A 25,234-nucleotide genomic window follows, 5' to 3' on the forward strand; every position below is an offset into this window, starting at 1 on the left:
AACGAATTTTCTTTTTTAATAGATGATTAGACTGAAATATGAAGAACCTTTACAATAAGTTCAAATGTAATGGTCATCTATATATTAAAATTTCAAAGTGAGAATTAAAATTACAAACATAAAAGACTTATTAGATTCGTTTCTAAAAGTAGTCTGAAAAATCAAACATCGCCGAAGAGAGAGAAGTGGCTCGATGTGAGGAAAAAACAATGTTTTAACGCTATCTCTCAGTTAATATTTTAAATGAGTCGACTGGCGATAAATCCACTCTCATGATCTCTTAAAATCTATCAGTCTTGAAAGACAGCTACCTGAAATGTATGCTAAACAGAAATCTCGTAAATTATATAGATAGTGCGCATGCTCATACTTACTTTCGGTTTCACTATTTCCCAGTAGCTGAGGATTTTCTCTAAATTCGTTATGTAGGAATGCATCACATGCCTTTAATCACAGTTGTACTTACATGTAATTGAAATGTTCATAGAATTTATATAGGAAGTTAAAAAATATATATATAACAACATGACATCTTTATAATAGGATTCCTAAAACTTCCCTTGCATATCAAACCTGGTGTTCTGTTGTGGTTACAGGTTCAGTTCCCAAAAAGGTTTTAACACCAACAATTGTTACTTAAATAGTAGTTATTAGTTAAGTAGTCCCAGCGAATTCATATGTAGATTTTTTCGCACCAGCTTGGTTTTAATTCTCATTGTTACTGATGACAGTCAGGAATATAACTCTATAGGCATAGTGTTAATACAGAAAAATAACATACATTTGTTATTGTAGACTAAAAAATCAAAGAACTGTGATAACATATGTACATGTATGTTACATGTTTCAAAGGGACAATATACATCATTAGTTTAGTTAAAATGTAAACAAGTTCTATTGGTACTATTGTCCTTATGTATACTTAACTATAGAAAGATATAACAGTTCATAGTTTGCCAATTTTGCATAGTACACCTATGTTATTACAAAAAAAATATGCCTGTAATAACTAAAGGTTGTTATCACAGTTTCTCTATATCACTCCAAAGCATTTGCTCAAACATACATCATGCTTAATTACAATGTACATGATGTATTTTAATTTATTGTAAGAAATAATGATCAAAGCATGTAATGAGGTTCTGCGCAAGCTTCCCAGTAATTCCCAAGTGTCTCATATAATAAGTTACATTCCTTTAATAACTGAGCTTTGTTATTACAGCTAAGTTTATCCCTTAAAAGCCTCGTCTCATTGATTTATCATGGTTAATCAAAAATGTATTAATTGTCGAGACTTTTACATGTTTTATCTGAAAGAAAGCTAATACAGGGCAAAAGTAATTTAATTTAATGCATTTAGTTTCTGCGCAAAGTCTCAAGAGTTCCCTAGAATCCATTATAAATTAAAATATTTTACAAATAACAAACATATGTTATTACAGATTTAGAAAATTTAAGAAATAAAGAGTAGACAACTCATGAAAGTATCTGTAATAACACACGCAAGTTATTTTCTGTAATAACCCTATAGAGTTATATCTCTGACTGGATGAAAAACAGTAATAAGGATTGAATGTTTTCAAGTCGAGGGGTAGTGATTTTGTATCATAAATTAATACAACATGCTCTGTCACAGCACATTTGGAAATGTGGATTTAGGAACAAGGCAAACAACGGAAGTGTAAACTGGGCCCCTGTTGTGTTCACTTATTTCTACACTACAAGCATTACCTGTGGAAGGGGACAAGCTCAGACATGAACAAGTCGATTTTTGTTTTCGACTTAAAGAAGTCAAAACATGTATTTATTATAAAAATGTGATTTCAATTTTAGACTTATCTAAGTCAGAAAATGACAGACTTGTTTAGGTCTATTTATATTGACGAAAAAATTTAATTTTACTTGGTGCCCAAAGTACACCACCTATGACAGCAAAAACCTGTCTGAGCGTTCACAAGGACTTGAGCTATCTTTATAAATTATATAATTGAACATCCTCACTAAACACAGATGTTTTACCTCATTAAGTGTGGTTCCAGGAGGTTGCAATATTGTAAGGTTAATTAACATTATCTCTGATTTTTTAGACTCTCATTCATATTTTTCTTTAGAAGACAAAGCATGGTATTTCAATGTTGTCATTATTTGATTTAGATGCATGACCTTTTTATAAATATGCGTGGGTCTTGAAGTTTACCAATTTTGATAACTTATCGACTTGTATGAGTCGATATTTGCAACTTTTTGATTCTGGTCAATTATTTTTTGATAAACAATATTTATGATATTGGACTTATTAAAGTGTTTTATCTTGCATTAAAGGGAGACAAATCCTAAAACTTACAAATTTAGACCTCTATGAGTCAAAAGCAGATTCAGACTTATTTATGTCTGAGCTCTGACTGATACATGTAAGCATGATAAGCAGTCAGGACTCTACTTCATCAAAATTATCTCCCCATTACGCCAGTTCATTTTCACAATCGTAGAAATGGAAGCCATTGTAGGGATGACGCGCTGCCAATTTTGCTCTCGGCAACCGATAAATTTATCCACATTGCACCATTACGATCCTTATGTCAGTTGTATTTTAAAAGACAAATGTATCAACTAGCTAATGAGCATTAGTTAATGATCTTGTCTGCATTGATTTAACTTAAAACTATTGTCTGGTCCGAGAACACAATTAATTCGTAGTGCATTTCTTTTAGAACATAAATGAAAATAAAAAAAATCCCACCTGCGCTTTCCCAATGAAACTTTTACAGTGTGTTGTACTACTTTTGGGACAAATTATATCAAAATTATAGAAAACTTCATCGCCTCTAACTCAAAATATGGACAATTTTGTGTTTAGGGTGTCTTGAAATCTTTTGACAGCTTCCGAAGTGCTAATTTTTAACCTTTTTCAGCTAGACCAAATCACTACTTTCCTGTAAAATTCTGGACCCAAATTTTTTTACAGTGTAATTTCACCCCCCTACTTACAATTTGAGGCATTAAACTCGGAGAAATAAATTTGGAAGGGGTATAAAAATTATTGGCAAGTAGCCCACTGTTAACACTAGGGACTATATTCGTGAACAACGAAAATCAAGGGACGACAATTGTGGTCTCGGACCTAATAGGATAGAAAGAGTTGACAAATCTTAAAAAAACTTGGTATGACCAAAGCTTAATTAATTATAACACTGCTTGCAAAGTTTCATAACAATAGGATATATATTATAGACACTATGTTAAATTCTATACTCATCTTTGCGTGTTAAATTTTGACGTTAAAATTGAAAAATTTCAACTATCAACATTTTGGGCTTTGAAAATTAAAATGTTGCAAAAAAATACTTTTCAAATGCCCTAATATATCATTTATTATGTACTAAAAGCAATAGAGTACTCATTTGATTTATCAGACTTAGCATAATTATTCAAAAGTCAAATTTATATCAGCCTGGGCCTAAAATTTGAGGTTTTTCAATGAAAGGGGGCCTTACATGAAGATGTAATATATTCCAGCAATTTTAAATTTGTGAAGCTTTTTGGTTATAAATAATCCTTACATATGTATTGAATGTACTTTAGATAGAAAGAAAAGTTACAAATAGCATATCATATTACTTTAAAAGGGTCTTAAGCCAAGCAAGACTGGAAAAAAATAAGGGTCAATTTAAGCCGTGCCACATATTTACATTAAAAAATGCATATTGAGGCTATAAGAAATAAAAAATTGTGCCCTTTTTATCATTTCTATACTCATGTGACATGATACAACAAATCTGAGCACAAAAAGGCTCTTGCAATTAACTTTTCTTACAGACAGTATGGTCTGATACAAAGATTTTTGCCTTTTTAATGAAAAACTTGAATGCAATTTTAGTCTCAACAGGCTTATATTTAAACCACTTGCTATCCTACAGAAGAAAAGAAAGATATTATGTGAAATGGAACAGGTACATTAGACATTGTAAAGTGCTTTTGATACAAATTTAGTGAGGTCTTTATTATAGACTTCAAATTTTATGTACCAAGAACCCCACTTTTGACTTCATCCAAACAGGGCGTTAGACAAGGGTCATTTATACAACACATTTTGTACATATTATCTGAAATATCCTTCTTTTCTGTAGATTCTGAGTTCATAAACAAGTAAAAGTACTAGATAAAGGCATATAAACACAAGTATTGACACATGAAAACCTGTCAGATAGAAAGTCAGGATGCCATGTATGCATCAATATTGAAAAAACCTTGAAATGCCTATTTTGACCATAAAATGCCAAAGTTGGTCATTTTTGCAGAAATTCTATAAAATAAAAGTTTAAATCCTTTAGTTTCATGCTATTTGACAAAGTGACACCACCAAATCATTTAGGGAAGTTGCCAAAGTACAGATTCTATATTTACAGACTTCACCTCTTAGGTCCGAGAACACAATTAATTCGTAGTGCATTTCTTTTAGAACATAAATGAAAATAAAAAAAATCCCACCTGCGCTTTCCCAATGAAACTTTTACAGTGTGTTGTACTACTTTTGGGACAAATTATATCAAAATTATAGAAAACTTCATCGCCTCTAACTCAAAATATGGACAATTTTGTGTTTAGGGTGTCTTGAAATCTTTTGACAGCTTCCGAAGTGCTAATTTTTAACCTTTTTCAGCTAGACCAAATCACTACTTTCCTGTAAAATTCTGGACCCAAATTTTTTTACAGTGTAATTTCACCCCCCTACTTACAATTTGAGGCATTAAACTCGGAGAAATAAATTTGGAAGGGGTATAAAAATTATTGGCAAGTAGCCCACTGTTAACACTAGGGACTATATTCGTGAACAACGAAAATCAAGGGACGACAATTGTGGTCTCGGACCGTCTGATCGGTTGTCAGGTGGAATTTTCGAAAATTCATAAACATTTAAAAAAATTCTAATTAAATATTTCCTGGAAGGGCAGACTAGATTTTTTTAGTGGTTGAAGACTATAAACCCTAGTTTTCACACAAAAAAAAATATAATTTTTCGAAGATATGCATTTTCATCATCCAACTTGAAAGACAGCTGTCGTCAAGTACTTTCAGTAAAAAAATAGCTATTCGAACACACCTACTCTGTTTTTGTGATTCATTAGATAGGTATTTCACTTGACCCATATATTTCATCTTTTAGTACTGTGATTTTTTTATGTTATAAAGTCAACCTGTAGCTTTGATATATAAAAATGATAGAATCTGAAGCGAGACGATGTATGAAATATTCTTGCTTTGTACGATATCAAGACAAAATATTCAACTCAAACACGCCCGAACATAAAAAGGTGCACTCGATTTTCTCTTTTTGATACAATTGTTACCCATTTTTTGGAATTTTTTCTTGAGTCACATAATGGAAGGGCAGACACGAAAATTACTGAACTAATAGATTGATATGTTTTCTGTCCGTGGTAAATTTTTTTTTAAAATAGGAGGTTATGCATTTTCTACATCCAACTTGAAAGATACCCATGTCGTTGACTTGATATCTAATTGTTCTGCTTAACTATGTACTAAATAAATTGAAAACTTATGCAAATGGTGTTTTCAAAATAAAACACTTCATAATTGAGAAGAAAATTGTAATTTTGTTTATTTCTATTAACTTTAAAAATTTTTGTCACTATAGTAAACATTACAGTAAGCATTTATCGCCTCCTCTAACAAAGAGCTTTGATTCTTTTGTTCTATTTCAACCTGGTCTGACTGATAAGTAGAATGAAAATTTAGGGAATTTTTCCTGAAAATTTTTGGTTTATTTCTTTTTTAAATTTTTCTATCGTAATTGGAGACTACTTCCCCATTTGATAACACACTCGTGAGGCATTTATCTATGCTGCCACCATGGGGTTTATTGACAGCTACTTATTAATTTTGGCATCTCAGTATTAATATTAGAGATCACGTAACTGTCAATATAATTAGTCAATTTCATTGAATTTGTTAGACTTGTCCAATTAATGTCAAGGTGACAATGGCTCAAACCTGTTCCCGAGGTTTAGATGAATGGCTGTTGTCTAGATCTCCAACATGTCCAATGATTGTGGAGGGGATGGGGGGGGGGGGGGGACAGGGCATATCATTTCTTCCTGCTGTGACATCTTTGTTATATCATATAACAACTTGCACATCTTTCAAAGCTAAGGGTTATTATCCATCCAATGGAACCCTTAAGCTTGTCTAACAAAGATGGAACCCACTCTTAGGCAGTCCATGGGTCCAAACTCAAGTAAATTTCTAGATCTGCCACTGATTTAGATTTGCTCAAAAAATATCAACTCATTTATTGAACTCAGGAAAGATTTCTATCAATAAAGCGCAATTGATTCATATACTGTTAACTCTTATTACAAATATTTTAAATGTATGTAAAATCTGACTTATTTTTTCAGATAAATCAGATCTATAATTAACCGAAATGAGTAGTAGAGCAAGAGAAAGAAGAAGATGTTTGGAAGTTTTAGGAGTGCAAGAAGATGCTACAGATGGTAAATAGATTTATCATACATGTCATTGTAGATGCCAGGCTAAAAATTATGTACCCCAAACAGGCGTATTGTCAAAAAAGGACTCATCACACCTAAAAAGAACTTGGAATTAAAGTATGAAAAAGAAACTGTAATGTTTTACATTTTTAAAAATTATCTTGAAAATAAAGCATCTTGAATATGTCAAACTTGGATCTTTGATTATATAAAACATCATAAAATTTGTTGAAAACACTTTCATAATTCAAGTAAAATTTGTTATTTAAGGGCTTAACAGAGAAAAAGTATCAAACAAAAAAACAGTTTTAACCCGAACAAGGCAAATATTCTGGAAAATCCCTGCAAGCACAAAATCCAAGGTACAGAGAAGCTATTTTATAGTCATGCTTCATATCAATACTAGATCAATATTTGTGTTTGATTTCATAAGATTTTCATATTGCTGTTTAGGATTTATGGTCCTTTATTAATTTATAGATTCCATTTTCAATGTATTTATTTTCAGATGACATCAAGAAAGCTTACAGGCGTATGGCATTGATATTTCACCCTGATAAGGTATGTTTATCTAAAGAGTAGATCCTAAAATATTCTACATGTCATGTGGATTATGCAGCCTGTCCAGTGTTCTCAAAAATTGATACAATGAAGGGGCATACGATACAGTTACAGGTGAGGTAATGACATTGCTAATGTAAATTGTTATTTTTGCGATGTCAAACTGTGACATATAGGGTAAAGATGCATTTTTCTACTGATTTTTAACATTCAGACTGAATTAACTTTAAACGAGTTTATGAACCCCTCTTTTTTTAAATGACATTCGATCTGATTAAGTATGAAGATTATTTGTACCAATTTTAATGAAAAAGTCAATAATGCAACAGTGATATTGTTTGCCTCAAATTACAGCCGAAATTCCCCTAGAGAAATTTCCCAATTACTAAAAAAAATGGATTAAAGTTCCTCCCAAAAAGTTTTACATTTCCCAAAACAGTGATGGCATTAGAAGTAATGTTTGTAAATTTCGTATTCATGCATGATGTCATGTTATCATTTTATATATTAGAAAGCACTTTTTAGATCCAGTTTTCTGATCAGAATCATCATGGTGTTTGTAACACATGTGGTTTTCAATGCATAATAAGTACCATCATTGTTTTGATTTCTTTCCCCCCTCTGAAAAGTACCTTTCAGGTTGAAAATGTCTGACAACCAAAATATACATGAAAAACAGTGCAAAAAAGACAGCAAAGGTCAGCAAAAAATTGGAGATGTGTTAAAATAAAAAATACAAATTTCCCAATTTCAATAAAAAATATGCATTTTTCATTTTTCCCAATAAAAAACGGTAGAGGTAGTTTTGAAAAAAGACAACAATATCACTGTGCAATATTTTTAAATTTGATACATATACAGCAAAAAAAGACGTATTTTTCTTTCCAAAAGAAATGCTTACTTTTTTGTTTTAAAAGATAAACTTAAGCTGTTTTTTTGTTAAACATGTTAAATTATCTATAATTTCTCCTTTACATAAATATTTTATAAATTTATCAGATTTTTTGTTTAGAAATAACTAACACTTAGCAAATGTTCATGAACATAGAAAAAAACATCATTTTTTGCTGTATATGTATCATGAAATTTCAACCTCATTTTACTCAAAAAATAGCACATGAAGGTATATTTTTTTATTACATATTTGATTTAAGCCGGTAAAAATAGCCTATTCTCAAATTTTCATCAAAATAAATGTCAGATATAGGAAAAAATATGAGCCTGACAAATGTGGAATTGGCATTGGAAAATTGTGAACACTTGTCTTTAAGTTTTGTCAGACATTTTGAGAAGACTTTTAAATTTATCAAAATCAAAAATCAGGTTGTCAATCAGATTTCAAGACCACTGCTTTCCCTTTTAGGAGTAGCCAGAACCTGTATATAAACCCTTATGCCCATCTTTGGCAATGGGCATGCTATGTCTTTAGTTACCTTGAAAAAAATTAAAAAGTTATTGAAATTCATGGCCTGATTTAATCCAACAGTTTACAAAATACAAAAATTACAGAAAGCAACCTACGTGACCTACGACAACCATACAAAATACAAAAATTTCAGAAAGCAACCTACGACAACCATTCAACTTCTAACTTCCATGTCTTCTAGCTTGGGATAGGCATATAAAGATTTTCTTGTGCTAAATTTTATTTGTCTTGTATTGCCAGAATCAAAGTGAGGATGCCAAAGAAAAGTTTCAGGAGATAGGATATGCTCACAAATACCTTATTGAGGGTAAGTTATTAAAACTGGCAGAAGTTAATGAAAACCTTTGATGTTTTTAATTTAAATTTGATTAATACAGCCAATATAGGTACAATCAATCAATCAATCAATCGCCTTGTAACCTAGGTATATATAATTTATAAGAAGTAAACAAACTTTAGGAATTCTATTTTTCATTTGAAATTGTTTGTTTTATAACGGCCTATTATTCATCAGTAAATAGTAACTTCAGCAGAATTATCATTGACTATAGATTCCTGCTAATAAGAGATATTTTCTTAATTGATTGAATTGGTATAAAGTATATGAAAGATAATTGACCATTTGCTTTGAATGTGAATATTGATTTTAATCAATGTCAAATTTTCCAATTTCAAAACTCGTAATTTTTCCATGATTACAAAAGATTTGAATTGTCTGTTGGTGTCAATTGAATTGATGGAAAAAACTGAAACCAATCTTCTTGATATATTAGATTTATCAGGAGACTCTCAAAATTTGTTATACTATATGAAATGTTTTGCACTCAAAATCAAACTTTTGGTAACTCCTCTGAAATGATTACTAATAATACATAATTTATAAAAAAAAATATTAACCATTTTTAAGTGAACAAAGCAATTTAAGTCATGCACAGTCAAGTGAAATCAATAGAGAAATATATTACTGCTATATCATATAATTTTTATAAAGTTTTGGTGTAAATTCTATGCTTTATGTGATATTCAGGACCAAGTGCTGTTGGATTTCAAGAAGATGGACAATTTACTGGCCAAGCTGGTGGACATGATGTCCCAGTAAGTTATACATGTATAATGATATACTGGACCTCCTAGCCCTGTATTCAGAATAGTCAAATCCACCAAATCATGTATCTACCAAAATTCAATGTTTACTCAATCCACAGGGGTCTCATTGGGGGGTTCCGATCCCGGATCCCGCTTACTGTTTTGTCAGATTCACGTATCCTGCTTACACTATGTATGTAAGCAATTCTCATTTTTTTGTAATTTCTCATGTCCCACTAAACTTCATTTCCCGTTTTCACGGCACAATAATTTGACTTTCACGTGTCACGCTTACAAAAAATCGGCAATCCCGCGTCACACTTAGACCCCAATGAAACCCACTCCACAAGATAAATGATTCCACAGTAGCTTGGAACATATTGTATTGTTATTAGTATCAATAGCCACACACATACACACAGTTAGATTATTGGAAGGCTAATAATTATATCGATAGCAGTATGATCAGTGAAGATTGACATTTTAGTGGCCATTGTGATGGAAATGCAACACACTCAGATAGATTGAAGTTTCAATGACTAAGATTCCATTAAACAATCATGTACACAGTTAAAAGTGTATTTGATACTTGTAAGTGACTTAGGATTCATTGTTACATTTTGTAATAAATAAATTTGATGTATTTACTGTCTTCTGATTGGTTAAAAGTATTAGTTTTATTTTCAATGTTGTCAATTTTTATGGCGACATGCCCACTCTGACGTTGTGTAGTCATATGCCAACATGTGTGTACGTTGTTATTGTTAATATAAATAATATAAAAAGTTCTTTGAGCCTTATTTTTGATAGAAATTTTTTTATAATGAGTGGCAATAATTTATTTTGAATTTATTGACCCATAAAATTAATTTTTGACTTGACATTTTACATAATCAGCTTCGAGGATTTTTCAATGTGAAGAGTCAAAAATTAGTTTTAGGGTTCAATAAATTCAAAATAAATTATTGCCATTCATTAAATAGTAGGCTACCAATTTTCATTGATTTTCTAGGTTTAGATGAACCAATTGAACTGTTTAATGAAGTTAAAAAAAATTCATAGCATTAAATGCAAACTTCGGCAAAACCACAAAATCAGGTATCGACTAAAATAAAAAAAACCTCTTCAATCCATGAAAATATATAAATCACAATTATGTAGTAAAATTGACCAGCTGTAGTTATTCATGTGTCTGATGCATTTGATATCTAAGCAATGTAAAGTTATGACTGTATTACATCATTTCTATTTATAGATTAATATTTTGACAAGATTGTTTCCATGGATGATGGGCGGTGAGTATAAAGTTAATGTTAGAAGTGTTATATAAGGGACATTTTTTTTCATTATGTCTAGAATTTCCAAGTTGTAATATGTTCCTGACCAGTACAATGCAGTATTTGTATTTTCCTTATCCCACTTATTTACAAGATCTTTTTGGCTGTTTCAAAGATGTTATCTTTTTTTTATAAATCATCATAGATACAAGGATTAAAACCTTGTGCTCTAGACAAGAGACTCATCAGTAACACTTGAAATGAAACAGTTTTAAAAAAAGCCAATGTCATACTTGAATTTAAGTATAGTATATGAATGATAGTTTGAAGTCAGATTTCTGATGCAAGTTAATATTTGAAAGTGTGCAGCATTGCTTTAAAAATATTTTGTCATGTTTATTGATCATTTAATTTGGAAATAAATGTACACTACAAGTAAACAAGATTATTTCAAACTTTAACATTTTAAAGTCAAAACTTGTAGATATAAAATCTGATAATCATAGAACAAATCAAAAACGATATGATATTCAATGAAAAATTAAGGATTAAAATGTTCCTGTAAAAGACTTGCCTTCATCTATCGATACATTTTTGTTACAATTTACAATAGCTGGTCTCTTAACTGCACAACTCTGTCTGTCAGTTTGTCTATCTGTCATAGAAAATAAAAAGGTGGAAAACTGTTGTGTACATTTTCTTTGCTTTATAAGAATGATTTAATATTTGGCTTGATAATGTGAAGTGGTAGCCATTAGGCTATTTTTTTTTACATTCTCCATACAACCAGTTAGCTGATAATTAGAAATTTTACAACATTTATTGTACAAGGAAAATTTTCATCAAACATTTATTAGCTTCTATAATTTTAGTTATACTTCAGAAAACATGTATCCTAAATCATGTTAAATAATTGCATGCAGGGACACAGGTCCAGACCTGGTAGTGGTCTTGTTAATGATACTTTTTAAAATATTTTTGTTTATATTACAGACTTTGGAGTAGCCAGACCTTCACCTTCACCATTTGGCGGACTTTTTGGTCATCCCTTTTCCAGTCCTTTCCACCAGAGTCCTTTCCAGCAATTCTTTATGGACCCATTCAGTGGTATGCATGGTGGCTTTGACGATTACGATGATAGTGACGATGGAGAAGAAATAGTCATTATGCAAAATGGAAGAATAACTGTGATAAAAACGGGAAATAAGGGACATTCTAGAAGAAGGAGGACCACCCGGAGACAGCAACAACATCAGGATCCTTTTCTGTCTAGATCAGCACATTTCAACAATAGACAGAGTCAATTCCACTCAGATAATAGTCATATACATCATCCTACATCAGATAATGTACACAAAACATCATCTAAGTTTAACCCAAGGAGATCATCTGACGCAAGTGATTTTCATCACAGGAGACCACCAACTACCCAGAATCCTTCTGACACAAGTGATTTTCATCACAGGAGATCATCAAATTCCCAGAATTCCTCAGACACAAGTGATTTTCATCACAGGAGATCATCGAATTCCCAAAATTCCTCCACAAATACTCCAAATAGAACATCTTATGGCTCAGGAAATTTTAATGATCAATTTTCTACTGGTAACCAAAGTTCTGGTACCTCTAAGGTTCATTCTACTTCTACACAAAATAATAACAGTAAAGAAGGAAAATCTAAAACTAAACCTCAGACTGTGATCACTTCCAGGAAAGAAAGAAAGAAGCAAAAGAAAGCAAATAAACCAGGTAAGATGATAGTAATAATGGATATTGACCTCCAATCTTAAACTTGGCTTACTAATACATTTTTGTAATACAGAAGTATAACATGTGACTATAATTATGGGCAATATCATTGCTGAAACTTAAACATGTTAAAGATTTAGTAATGCAGCTTTAACTATCACCTACAAGTAAGCTACATATGTTACTGTAACCATGGCAATAACAACCATGATTAATAGGGATTTCCTGTTATCATGGTTATATTTTATTATGCCCCATTTAGGGGCATTATGTTTTATGGTCTGTGCGTCCGTTCGTCTGTTCGTTCGTCCGTTCGTTCGTCCGTTCGTTCGTCCGTCTGTCCCGCTTCAGGTTAAAGTTTTTGGTCGAGGTAGTTTTTGGATGAAGTTGAAGTCCAATCAACTTGAAACGTAGTATACATGTGCCCTATGATATGATCTTTCTAATTTAAATGCCAAATTAGAGTTTTGACCCCAATTTTACGGTTCACTGAACATAGAAAATGATAGTGCAAATTTCAGGTTAAAGTTTTTGGGTTAAAGTTTTTGGCTTCAGGTTAAAGTTTTTGGTCAAGGTAGTTTTTAAAGCAATTGCTTTTATGCCGTCGCGTATGGCCATCTTTGTGACCCAGATCAGAGACTCCGCCCAGATCAAGCCATAGTATTTTGTTAAACAGGCTCCTGGTCAGTCATTCTTTAACACCTATGTATGTTTTCCAATGCAATACATAGCTTGAAACTTTAAAAAAAAGGTAGTGGATTTAAGAAGTTTCAGAATATGTTCTTGTAGATGTGTTTTTGTATTTAAAGGGTCAACCGTTTGACTATCAAATAACATAGAAGTCCGAGTGAAAAAAAGTACATTTTTATAAATGAGATTCCGTTTTCCGCCGTTCGTACGATGTTTCAACAAAATATGGATTCATTTCAGTTGTTGATTTAGTATTGAAAATTTAACTGAATTATCTCCTAATAAATACGGTTTTTTATGTTTAATTTGTGTTTCTTTAAGAGGTCAGGTGCTCTTGTTCATTCATAAAATTATCGTTCATTCATACATTTATCGTAAAATCAAAATCACTACACAGGTTAATGCGTAGTGTCAAACTATTACCTGTAATCTAAAAATAGACAAACTTTATTTGCGCAAATAATTTAGCGGAACGAAACCCGTGTTGAAAACACATAACAATAAGTTGGTTTTCCTTTTCTGTCAAAACTCCGTAATATTTATCGATCACCTTACTAATGAAATGGACCCGTCCAAACGTAGTAGATGCCAAGTCGGTCCAGATGAAGAGATATTTACAATTTGGAATTTTCTAGTTTATTAATACATAGATTGAAAAAAAGTACGTCTTTTTAAAAATTATGATCAAAACTGGGTTTGCATAACAAATGTTAGATGAAACCATTATCCTCGTCTTTTCAGTGAACAAGTCTACTACGTTTGTTGACACTCGACGGTCCACCGTGTTAGCAATTTTATTTCACATGTTTTTGTAATATTAAAGATCATTTTTCGCAATGTTTCCTGAAAATTGATAAATATCAAAGCAACGTAGAGCTGTTTTTTCTTGTTCGTATAATAAAATTGAGAATGGAAATGGGGAATTTGTCAAAGAGACAACAACCCGACCATAGAAAAACATACAACAGCAGATAATCACAACATTTTATATCCCCTTCAGCATGGATTTCGCAGAGGTCGATCCTGCGAAACACAACTACTAGAATTTATAGACGATGTCTCACGAAACATGGAAAACGGTAAACAAAGAGATATTTTGGTCATGGATTTTTCTAAAGCATTCGATAACGTTTCACATTCTTTTTTAACTAATAAGCTTCATCATTACGGGATACAAGGGGAATTAAATTACTGGATACAAAATTTTCTTAGCAATCGCAAACAGGCAGTAGTTCTAGAGGGGGAAAAATCTGAGTATGTTGCAGTTGAGTCAGGGGTTCCACCGGGGTCAGTTCTTGGACCAAGTCTCTTCTTGTACTATATAAATGACATTCCAACTGGTCTAACATCTACAGTACGTTTATTTGCAGACGACACAATAGTTTATTTGGCAATAAAATCAAACTCCGATGCATTAACATTACAAAAAGATCTAGACAAACTGGCATCGTGGGAAACTACTTGGAAAATGGCATTCCACCCAGATAAGTGTAATGTAATTTCAGTCACCAGAAATAAAAAAACCAATCACATTTAACTACACATTACACAATCATTCATTAGAACATGTAACAATAGCAAAATATCTGGGGGTCACCATCAGTTCCAACCTTAAATGGATTTTGTGCATATTAACAACATATGCAAGAAAGCTAATAGCACACTAGGCTTTCTAAGGAGGAACCTGAACATAAGTTCAACATCCATTAAAGAGCAAGCATATAAGTCCCTAGTAAGACCATCACTAGAGTATGCTTGCTCTGTTTGGGATCCATACTTACAACAAGACATAGATAGCATTGAAAAAGTTCAAAGGAGGGCTGCACGTTTTGTTACCAACAAATACAGAAACACCTCAAGCGTTGGTAACATGTTACAACATCTTGAATGGCGCAGTCTCTCTGACAGAAGAAAAGACTCCAGATTGGTAATGCTTTACAAAATTGAACACGAAAAGGTTGCAATTCCTAAAAATAATAAATTAATTCCTCAAAAAAGACAAACAAGACATTCTAATTCGAACAGCTTCCAAATTCCATCCTGCAAAACACAGTACAGAAAAGAATCATATTTTCCAAGAACTATTACCAACTGGAACAAACTACCAGATAACATTGTAAATTGCACTTCAGTAGACTCTTTCAAATCTTCAATCTCAAAGCATCAATATTAATTACAACATCTTACTTTATTATACAAAACATTTTATATTTTTAATTTTTCATATTTTTTTTAAAACTTGTACATTTTTCCAATCTATGTCTTGTAAGTTTCCTCCTGTGACATAATCTTCAATTTGTTGAAGGCGGTCACTATATGGTAGAAGAAGTAGAAGAAGAATTAAGGTCACCAACAGGTCTTCAATGCAGCGAAAAATTTCCGCACCCGGAGGCGTCCTTCAGCTGGCCCCTATACAAGATATATACTAGTTCAGTGATAACGATTTAATGTCATGTTTGTCTGTGATGACCCCCCTTTTCGGGATTGCATGAGAATTGTAGTTATCTCGTACCCACATGCACTTGTTTCTATCCATAGGAAGGTCGACTATCCATATAAAACTATTTATATGGATAATCGACCTTCCTATGGATAGAAACAGGTCGACTATCCATATAAAACTATTTATATGGATAATCGACCTTCCTATGGATAGAAACAAGTGCATGTGCTCGTACCGCATCAGAAGGACACATATCAACTGAGCAATAATTTTTGGAACTTAGTTTTAAAAATGATGACAAAGTAACATTATGAAAATATTTTTATTAAGCTGAAATATACATTTATGAGGGCCCTCATGGGGTTTTTGATTATGTGATTACTTGGCCGTTTTTTTTAATGATTATTTGATTATTAAGCCAAATATTTCATGATTATTTGATTACCTAGGACTGTTTTTTTAGTTTATGATTATTTGATTACTAAAGATAAGCAAATATTTAATGATTATGTGATTATATTGGCAAAAAAATGGTGATTATGTGATTACTAGGACCCCCCCCCCCCCCCATGAGGGGCCTCATTTATTCTTTACATGTTTATGTCTTGTAAGATATTTTATTTCTTTCCCGTTTTTTAACATTTGCGTCTGGAAAGTTGAAATGTTTTAACTTAATCATTTGTGTTAATGGTTAAATATAAATTAATAATGAAAATTGTTAAAATTAAATCAATAAAGGAAATTATTGCCAAGGAAGTTACAAACACTACCAGGGGATAATCCATGATGATTTCTTTTTGAGTTATATGTTTCAGCACATGTATATTTGACCCCAACTTTAGCCTGGTAAACGTGTTGTCTCCTTGTGAAATATAAAACATATTAAAAATGACTTTCTGCTAAAGTCTTTTATTTATATAAAGTTAAAACCTTCTTACTTTTAACTAGACAACACTCATGTCAGGTTTAATTCTTGTATATATGTGGATGAAAAATAAAAGTCCCCAAACATTAACATGGCAGCAATTGCTTTTACAGCCTTTAAGGCTTTGATTGATGAAGTTGAAGTCCAATCAACTTGAAACTTAGTATACATGTGCCCTATGATATGATCTTTCTAATTTAAATGCCAAATTAGAGTTTTGACCCCAATTTTACGGTTCACTGAACATAGAAAATGATAGTGCAAATTTCAGGTTAAAGTTTTTGGCTTCAGGTTAAAGTTTTTGGTCAAGGTAGTTTTTGATGAAGTTGAAGTCCAATCAACTTGAAACGTAGTATACATGTGCCCTATGATATGATCTTTCTAATTTAAATGCCAAATTAGAGTTTTGACCCCAATTTTACGGTTCACTGAACATAGAAAATGATAGTGCAAATTTCAGGTTAAAGTTTTTGGCTTCAGGTTAAAGTTTTTGGCCAAGGTAGTTTTTGATGAAGTTGAAGTCCAATCAACTTGAAACGTAGTATACATGTGCCCTATGATATGATCTTTCTAATTTAAATGCCAAATTAGAGTTTTGACCCCAATTTTACGGTTCACTAAACATAGAAAATGATAGTGCAAATTTCAGGTTAAAGTTTTTGGCTTCAGGTTAAAGTTTTTGGTCAAGGTAGTTTTTGATGAAGTTGAAGTCCAATCAACTTGAAACTTAGTATACATGTGCCCTATGATATGATCTTTCTAATTTAAATGCCAAATTAGAGTTTTGACCCCAATTTTACGGTTCACTGAACATAGAAAATGATAGTGCAAATTTCAGGTTAAAGTTTTTGGTCAAGGTAGTTTTTGATAAAGTAGAAGTCCAATCAACTTGAAACTTAGTATACATGTTCCCTTTGATAAGATCATTCTAATTTTAATGCCAAATTAGAGAATTTATTCCAATTTCACAGTCCTTTAAACATAGAAAATGATAGTGCGAGTGGGGCATTCGTGTACTGTGGACACATTCTTGTTTAATTTGTACTTCTATTAGTTTGTCTGTCACACCTCCATTTTCATGTCCAAAGGAAAATCATAACCGTGAAAAATTTCTTAGAATTTCAAACACTCATTGTTTATCAAATATGAAATGAGATTGGTTCAGGAGCCTGTAATACAGTGGTTGTCGTTTGTTTATGTGTTACATATTTGATATTCGTTCATTTTTTATATAAATCATTGTAAATAAAGCTGTTCGTTTTCTCGTTTGAATTGTTTTACATTGTATTTTTGGTTCCTTTTACAGCTCACTATGAGGTATGGGCTTTGCTCATTGTTGAAGGCCGTACGGTGACCTATAGTTCTAAATTTCTGTGTCATTTTGATCTCTTGTGGTCAGTTGTTTCATTGACAATCATACCACATCTTCTTTTTTATATTTGCTGGAATTAAATGAGCCTGTTCAAGTTTTATGGTATTTTCCCTTCATTCAAAATTGAATGTGAGTTCAGGGGGTGTTAACAGTAGTTAAAAAAATCACATTATCGTGATTATGTCTGTTTGTTCTTATAAGTTAAAGCAATTTTGATGCAACTGCTTTTATATCCACGAATAAAAAAGTGTAGGATTTAAGAATTCAAAATCTAAGTGCATTCTGAGTGTTGAAATTTTAATTTAAAATCAACATTTGATTATTTTTTTCAGTCATTCAGACTAAACCTGTCACTTCCAATATGAAGACAGGAGATGCCACGCCAGAGATGGTAGAATCAGGGTCAGAAGATAATGATAGTATCTATGACAACATTGATGATATCGAAACTAGTCAGGTATTGTAATAATAAACTGTATGTTATTTAGTATCCATGACAACCATAAAGTTATATGGTTCCCTACTGACCCCCTACGGATCCATAGAGGGTTAGTAACATCCATAAGATCAGTAGTTAACCGTATAACAAATTTATTGCATGCTAGACTTTTTATGCCCCACCTACCCACCTACGAAAGTAGAGGGGCATTATGTTTTCTGGTCTGTGCCTCCATTCGTCCGTGCGTTTGTCCGTCCGTCTGTCCGTCCGTTCAGGTTAAAGTTTTTGGTCAAGGTAGTTTTTGATGAATCTGAAGTCCAATCAACTTCAAACTTAGTACACTTGTTGCTTATGATATGATCTTTCTAATTTAAATGCCAAATTAGACTTTTGACCCCAATTTCACAGTCCCCTGAACATAGAAAATGAAAGGGGGAGTTTCAGGTTAAAGTTTTTGGTCAAGGTAGTTTTTGATGAATCTGAAGTCCAATCAACTTCAAACTTAGTACACTTGTTGCTTATGATATGATCTTTTTAATTTTAAAGTCAAATTAGACTTTTGAACCCAATTTCACGGTCCACTGAACATAGAAAATGAAAGGGGGAGTTTCAGGTTAAAGTTTTTGGTCTTGAGGTAGTTTTTGATGAAGCTGAAGTCCAATCAACTTGAAACTTAGTACACTTGTTGCTAATGGTATGATCTTTCTAATTTTAAAGTCAAATTAGACTTTTGACCCCAATTTCACGGTCCACTGAACATAGAAAATGAAACGGGGAGTTTCAGGTTAAAGTTTTTGGTCAAGGTAGTTTTTGATGAAGCTGAAGTCCAATCAACTTCAAACTTCGTACACTTGTTGCTTATGATATTATCTTTCTAATTTTAATGCCAAATTAGACTTTTGACCCCAATTTCACTGTCCACTGAACATAGAAAATGAAAGGTGGAGTTTCAGGTTAAAGTTTTTGGTCAAAGTAGTTTTTGATGAAGCTGAAGTCCAATCAACTTGAAACTTAGTACACTTGTTGCTTATGATATGATCTTTCTAATTTTAATGCCAAATTAGACTTTTGACCCCAATTTCACGGTCCACTGAACATAGAAAATGAAACGGGGAGTTTCAGGTTAAAGTTTTTGGTCAAGGTAGTTTTTGATGAAGCTGAAGTCCAATCAACTTCAAACTTCGTACACTTGTTGCTTATGATATTATCTTTCTAATTTTAATGCCAAATTAGACTTTTGACCCCAATTTCACGGTCCACTGAACATAGAAAATGAAACAGGGAGTTTCAGGTTAAAGTTTTTGGTCAACATGGTCAAGGTAGTTTTTGATGAAGCTGAAGTCCAATCAACTTCAAACTTAGTACACTTGTTGCTTATGATATGATCTTTCTAATTTTAATGCCAAATTAGACTTTTGACCCCAATTTCCCTGTCCACTGAACATAGAAAATGAAAGGGGGAGTTTCAGGTTAAAGTTTTTGGTCAAGGTAGTTTTTGATGAAGCTGAAGTCCAATCAACTTGAAACTTAGTACACTTGTTGCTTAATTATGATATGATCTTTTTAATTTTAAAGTCAAATTAGACTTTTGACCCCAATTTCACGGTCCACTGAACATAGAAAATGAAAGGGGGAGTTTCAGGTTAAAGTTTTTGATCAAGGTAGTTTTTGATGAAGTTGAAGTCCAATCAACTTGAAACTTATTACATATGTTCCCTATAATATAATCTTTCTAATTTTAATGCCAAATTAGATTATTACCCAATTTTTACAGTCTATGGAACATGGAAAAGGATAGTGCAGTGGGGCATCCGTGTACTTTGGACACATTCTTGTTTCTGCTGCATTTTGTTAAAAAATAACAATGAAACACAACAACATTAATAGATGACGTCACCATTAAAGCATCATGAACCCCTATGAAATTTACTTACCCCTAGGGATTCATAGGGGTCACCACGTGACCATGCTAAACCAATCACAACGGTGCGATAAATAAATCTAGATAGCCCAAAAAGGTCATGCTATCTAGGGATTCCAAAATGGCATCAGGAAGATTATTACTATGACGTTATTTGGATAGTTTAGCTAAGTAATATATTGTTCAACATAGATAGATATCTTAGACATTGCCCCTATACTGGCTGCTACAATGTTGAACACAACCCTGGTATTGTATCCTATGCAGTATCTATGACAACCTTGTATGATATTGAAATCAGTTAAAGAGTTCACTACTACTTGTTTTAGCAAGTTAGTCTAACACATGTATGATGTTATTAATTGTGTGAAAATCAACTCGTTATTGGGTAGCATATATATATTTGACATTAAAAACTATATTATATTGTGCACATTGTATAAATTTGTATAACATTAAATGATAATATCCTGACTTTAGTGTTACTCAGCTAACAGGAACTAAGGAAATAAAACAGTAAGAAAAAAAAACCTGAAAGAATATTTGTATAAGCCGTACATGCATGTCTCAGTAACAAGTCATTGCAATACAACCCAATAATATTTAAAGGGAGAAAGAACAATAAAAATATTCAACTTTTTATTAGTTAGTTCAAATTTAAAAGAAGACAAAAATTCCACATGTATAATATTGGCATGATACAAGTAAATTCTCTGTTGCAGGTACCATTGAAATTGAACAAGAAACAAAGAAGAAAACTGAAGAGAGAAAGGGAAAGACTGGAGAAGGTAAAATACAATTTAAAGTAGCTTTTAAGAAAGAGTCAAATTGAGCAACATTTTTTAGCTCACCTGGCCAACAAGGCCAAGTGTGCTTTTCTCATCACTTGGCGTCCGTCGTCCGTCGGCGTTAACTTTTTACATTTTGAACTTCTTCTAGAGAACCACTGAATGGAATATAACCAAACATGGCATGAATGTTTCTTATGAGGTGCTGACCAAGTGTTGTTACTTTGTAGCCGATCCATCATTCAAGATGGCCGTCAGCGGGGACTTAGTTTAACATAGGACCCTATGGGAAATGCATACAACTGACTTCTTTTAGAGAAACACTGAATGGAATGCAACCAAATATGACATGAATGTTCCTTATGAGGTGTTGACAAAGTGTTGTTACTTTGTAGCTGATCCATAATCCAGGATGGCCGTCAGCGGGGACTTAGTTTAACATAGGACCCTATGGGAAATGCATACAACTGACTTCTTTTAGAGAACCACTGAATGGAATGAAACCAAAAATGGCATGAATGTTCTTTATGAGGTGCTGACCATGTGTTGTTACTTTGTAGCGGATCCAGCATCCAAGATGGCCGCCAGCGATGGACTTAGTTTAACATAGGACCCTAAGGGAAATGCATACAAATGACTTCTTTTAGAGAAAACTGAATGGAATGCAACCAAACATGGCATGACTGTTCCTTATGAGGTGTTGACAAAGTGTTGTTACTTTGTTGCTGATCCATCATCCAAGATGGCCACCAGCAGGGGACTTAGTTTAACATAGGACCCTATGGGAAATGCATACAAATGACTTCTTTTAGAGAATCACTGAATTGAATGAAACCAAACGTAGCATAAATGTTCCTTTCTTAATGAGGTGCTGGCCAAGTGTTGTAACTTTGTATCCAAATGTTACCTTTTTGTATATGATTTCAAAAACCCAAGTAGAATCAGGTGAGCGAGACAGGCTTTTGAGAGCCTCTAGTTTTAATTTGAAGAAGAAATCCAATTTTTATTTTATTAGACATTGAATATTTCTTTTTGTTGTTGATGTGTTTATCTCATATTATAAATGTTATAAAAACCTTCTTCCTTTCTGTAAGTCATTGAATATTTCTTTTTAGAGTTTGTATCTTGGTTAATAACTTAGAATTTTATAAAATATGTACACTGAAATAAGAACCATGAAAATAACACATATCCTCAATTTATATTGTAAAACACTTGTTTAACTTTGAAAAAATACAAATGTCATTTTATTTTTTGTTATAAAAATTCCAATAGGGAACTTACTTTATATTATTGTATCAGTAAACCAATTTTTGTACTTTCTGTCAAATCTATGTCAATTTGTGTTAGTAGTTACCTCCCTTATACTCTGTACAGCAACAACCAAAAAAAAGAATAAAAAAAAAAAACACCTCAAGACTAGATCTCTTTGATTTAAAAAAAAAACCAACCTGTTTAGACAGTTGGTTGGTTTTCTTTGCCAAGATGTCAACTTTTGCTCCCCCATAAAAAGGAAACAGGAATCAAGCTTTGTAAATTGAAGTTTCACAATTTTCTCAAAGAATTGGTTATGTTAACATAGGGAATCAAAGGTAATTAACTGATGTGCTTAGAAAACATGAGAAAAGGGGGTTTAAATACCATTTAGCTTATAATTTGTAGTTCATCCAGTAAATCAGGTCTAATTTAAATTAACTCTTTTGATTCTAGTGGCAAATGGCAATATGAAGCTTTCTTTTCTTTATCTTATACTCTTAGATCATCAAATCTTGATATAAATAAAGTATTCATTATCTCATGAATTACAGGAAATGGCGGAGACAAGCAGTGGAAATGTTAAAATGTCTGGAAAACCAGTTCCACACGAAGTTGAAGATGATGATGAGACATCCTCCAATTCATCTGCTACAAACACAGAAGGTAGTCTTTATAATTATTATTTTATTTTTTGGCGTTTTAAAGCCACTTTTAAGCAAGACTTTTGGGGTATTTCATGGCTGTCAGTTTCTATGGGTGGAGGAAGCCGGTGTGTCCAGAGAAAACCATCGACCTTTTGTAGGTAACTTGACAATCCTAGTAAATAAAGATTCAAGTTGAGTGGGTAGTCTTTATGATAATTACATATGTTGAAATTATTTACACTTTCATATACCTATTTCACTAAGATAGTGTTATCTTCATATTTGTTGAATTTAGCAAAAACTACTATAAAAGATAGATAGAAGCTTAAAGCAAGAAACATTATAGGCAAAACAATATCTGCAAAAAAGGAAGTACCAGTTATTCATGGAGTGTGTGATTATAGTTAAACATACTTTGTACTCTCTCACAGGAAACACCTCCCTGCCTCATATTAGCATGAGGAACATTATTGAGTGAAGGGATAAAATCGAATACTGTAAACTCAGAAATTATTGTGTGCATTTATTATTGTGATTTTGTCCTTGTAGATCAAAATGCAGTTTTAATTTTGTGATACTGGAAAAAGTTCCGCTTCATTCTTATAAAAAAAATCTGAAATGCGAGTTTTAATTATTGCAATATCAACCCTGTCACATTTTTTGCTATTACATGTATTATTTCTGAATTTACAGTACATGCAGTATGCTCACCTTAACTTGACCTTGATTTACTGTACATTGATTCGTTAATTCTTTTTATAGAAAAAAGGAAGCATGCAGACGACAACATTCACCTATTTGATCACCTTGCTCCACAGTCACACCAGGATGAAGAAGAAATGATTCGAGTTGCCATGGAGATGAGCAAAATGGAAGTGAACAACATAGACGATGACACATTTTCACAAGATGATACAAACTCTAACTATGATAATCTTACTGATGAAGGTCAAAGTTCAAAAGGTCATGATAACACTTCGTGGTACGATGATATAGGCAAAAGTCCATTTGCCAAAACTCCAATGGAAAACATGAAAAAGACTTATTACAAAGATATGTCATCCACAATGTTTGACCCTGCATCTTATTATAAGTCAAGTCAACCTCAAGAGCCAAGGTCAAAAAATAATTATTCCAAATCTAACAAAGAAAACTTTGCAAGTGGTCATTCCACTGGTGTGGATTCTTCTACAAGCAGAAATTATGGAGCTACATCTCAAGGTCATGAACCTAGTTCTAAAGGTCAAAGCACTAGATACTTCTACTCAAAGGACTATAAGGGACCAGAAAATGTTGGTTCATATCAACAAAAACCAGTTGAACAACATCATCAGAAACACTTTAAAGCTTCCACCAAACCATACAATTCTCATAAAGAAAAGCATTCATTTGATTTAGATGAACCAGATGATGTTCCCTTGAATTTGAATGATGTTAGAACTAGAGGTGCTCCTATTGGGAGTTTTCATACTCAGGAGGTGCTGAACGGTTCATTGAATGTGCCGAAAGGAATTCATGTGACTCAAATAAATCATGTATATAGAAAAAAGTGATGACACATTCATAGTTTAGCTATGGGACTTGTTTTTAGGGTCTGATGCAATTATAACATTATTGATGTCAATTTTTCAATTCTCTGAAGGGGAAGATATCCCCATGAATTATTTATTAGGGAGTGATTAAATCAAAACTATTATGTTTGTTATTTGCAGGGTTTTTTTACAATTAAATTAATAATATTTCATCAGCATTAATTCAAATAAGTCCAACTTTTCATGATTTTATTAGTTGGGACAAACCATTTGAATAGGTTGGATTCTTTATATTTTGTAACAAAACATTTTGCTGTTTTAGGTGGGAGACTCTGTTGTTTTTGCTTTTCAAATTTTGAAACTGGTTTAACTCACTTGTTAAACATCGTCTGACAAAAAAAAATCGTCCTATTTTTCTCCAACTTCATTGAGATTTTGTTGATGGTATTTCTGTGCTTTATTTTTATTTTAATGAAAAGTAATGCTTCTTGGAAAGTAAATAAAGTATCCTATGTCTTCTAGAATATTGTTAAAGCTAATATATAATCCAATGTTATCAATTAGTGCTGAAATGTTAGTACTACATATATTATTCCAAATTTTTGGACAAAT

The 25,234-nt window shown here is 32.3% G+C and overlaps 2 protein-coding genes across 2 annotated transcripts; both read left to right on the forward strand.

Annotated features, from left to right (window-relative positions):
• The first annotated feature begins 142 nt into the window (after positions 1-142).
• LOC143055248 (uncharacterized) lies at positions 143-12,652 on the forward strand. The gene is made up of 7 exons (XM_076228381.1): positions 143-338; positions 6,420-6,515; positions 7,021-7,073; positions 8,740-8,806; positions 9,527-9,594; positions 10,841-10,880; positions 11,856-12,652. The coding sequence occupies exons 2-7, from the start codon at positions 6,446-6,448 to the stop codon at positions 12,650-12,652; spliced, it is 1,095 nt and encodes a 364-aa protein (XP_076084496.1). The 5' UTR covers positions 143-338; positions 6,420-6,445.
• Positions 12,653-18,376: 5,724 nt separating this feature from the next.
• On the forward strand, positions 18,377-24,832 carry LOC143054037 (uncharacterized). Its single transcript, XM_076226888.1, has 4 exons — positions 18,377-18,498; positions 21,124-21,189; positions 22,998-23,109; positions 23,853-24,832. The coding sequence occupies exons 1-4, from the start codon at positions 18,403-18,405 to the stop codon at positions 24,641-24,643; spliced, it is 1,065 nt and encodes a 354-aa protein (XP_076083003.1). The 5' UTR covers positions 18,377-18,402; the 3' UTR covers positions 24,644-24,832.
• Positions 24,833-25,234: the final 402 nt, after the last annotated feature.

This window comes from Mytilus galloprovincialis, chromosome 12 (assembly GCF_965363235.1).
Source record: "Mytilus galloprovincialis chromosome 12, xbMytGall1.hap1.1, whole genome shotgun sequence".
NCBI lineage: Eukaryota > Metazoa > Mollusca > Bivalvia > Mytilida > Mytilidae > Mytilus > Mytilus galloprovincialis.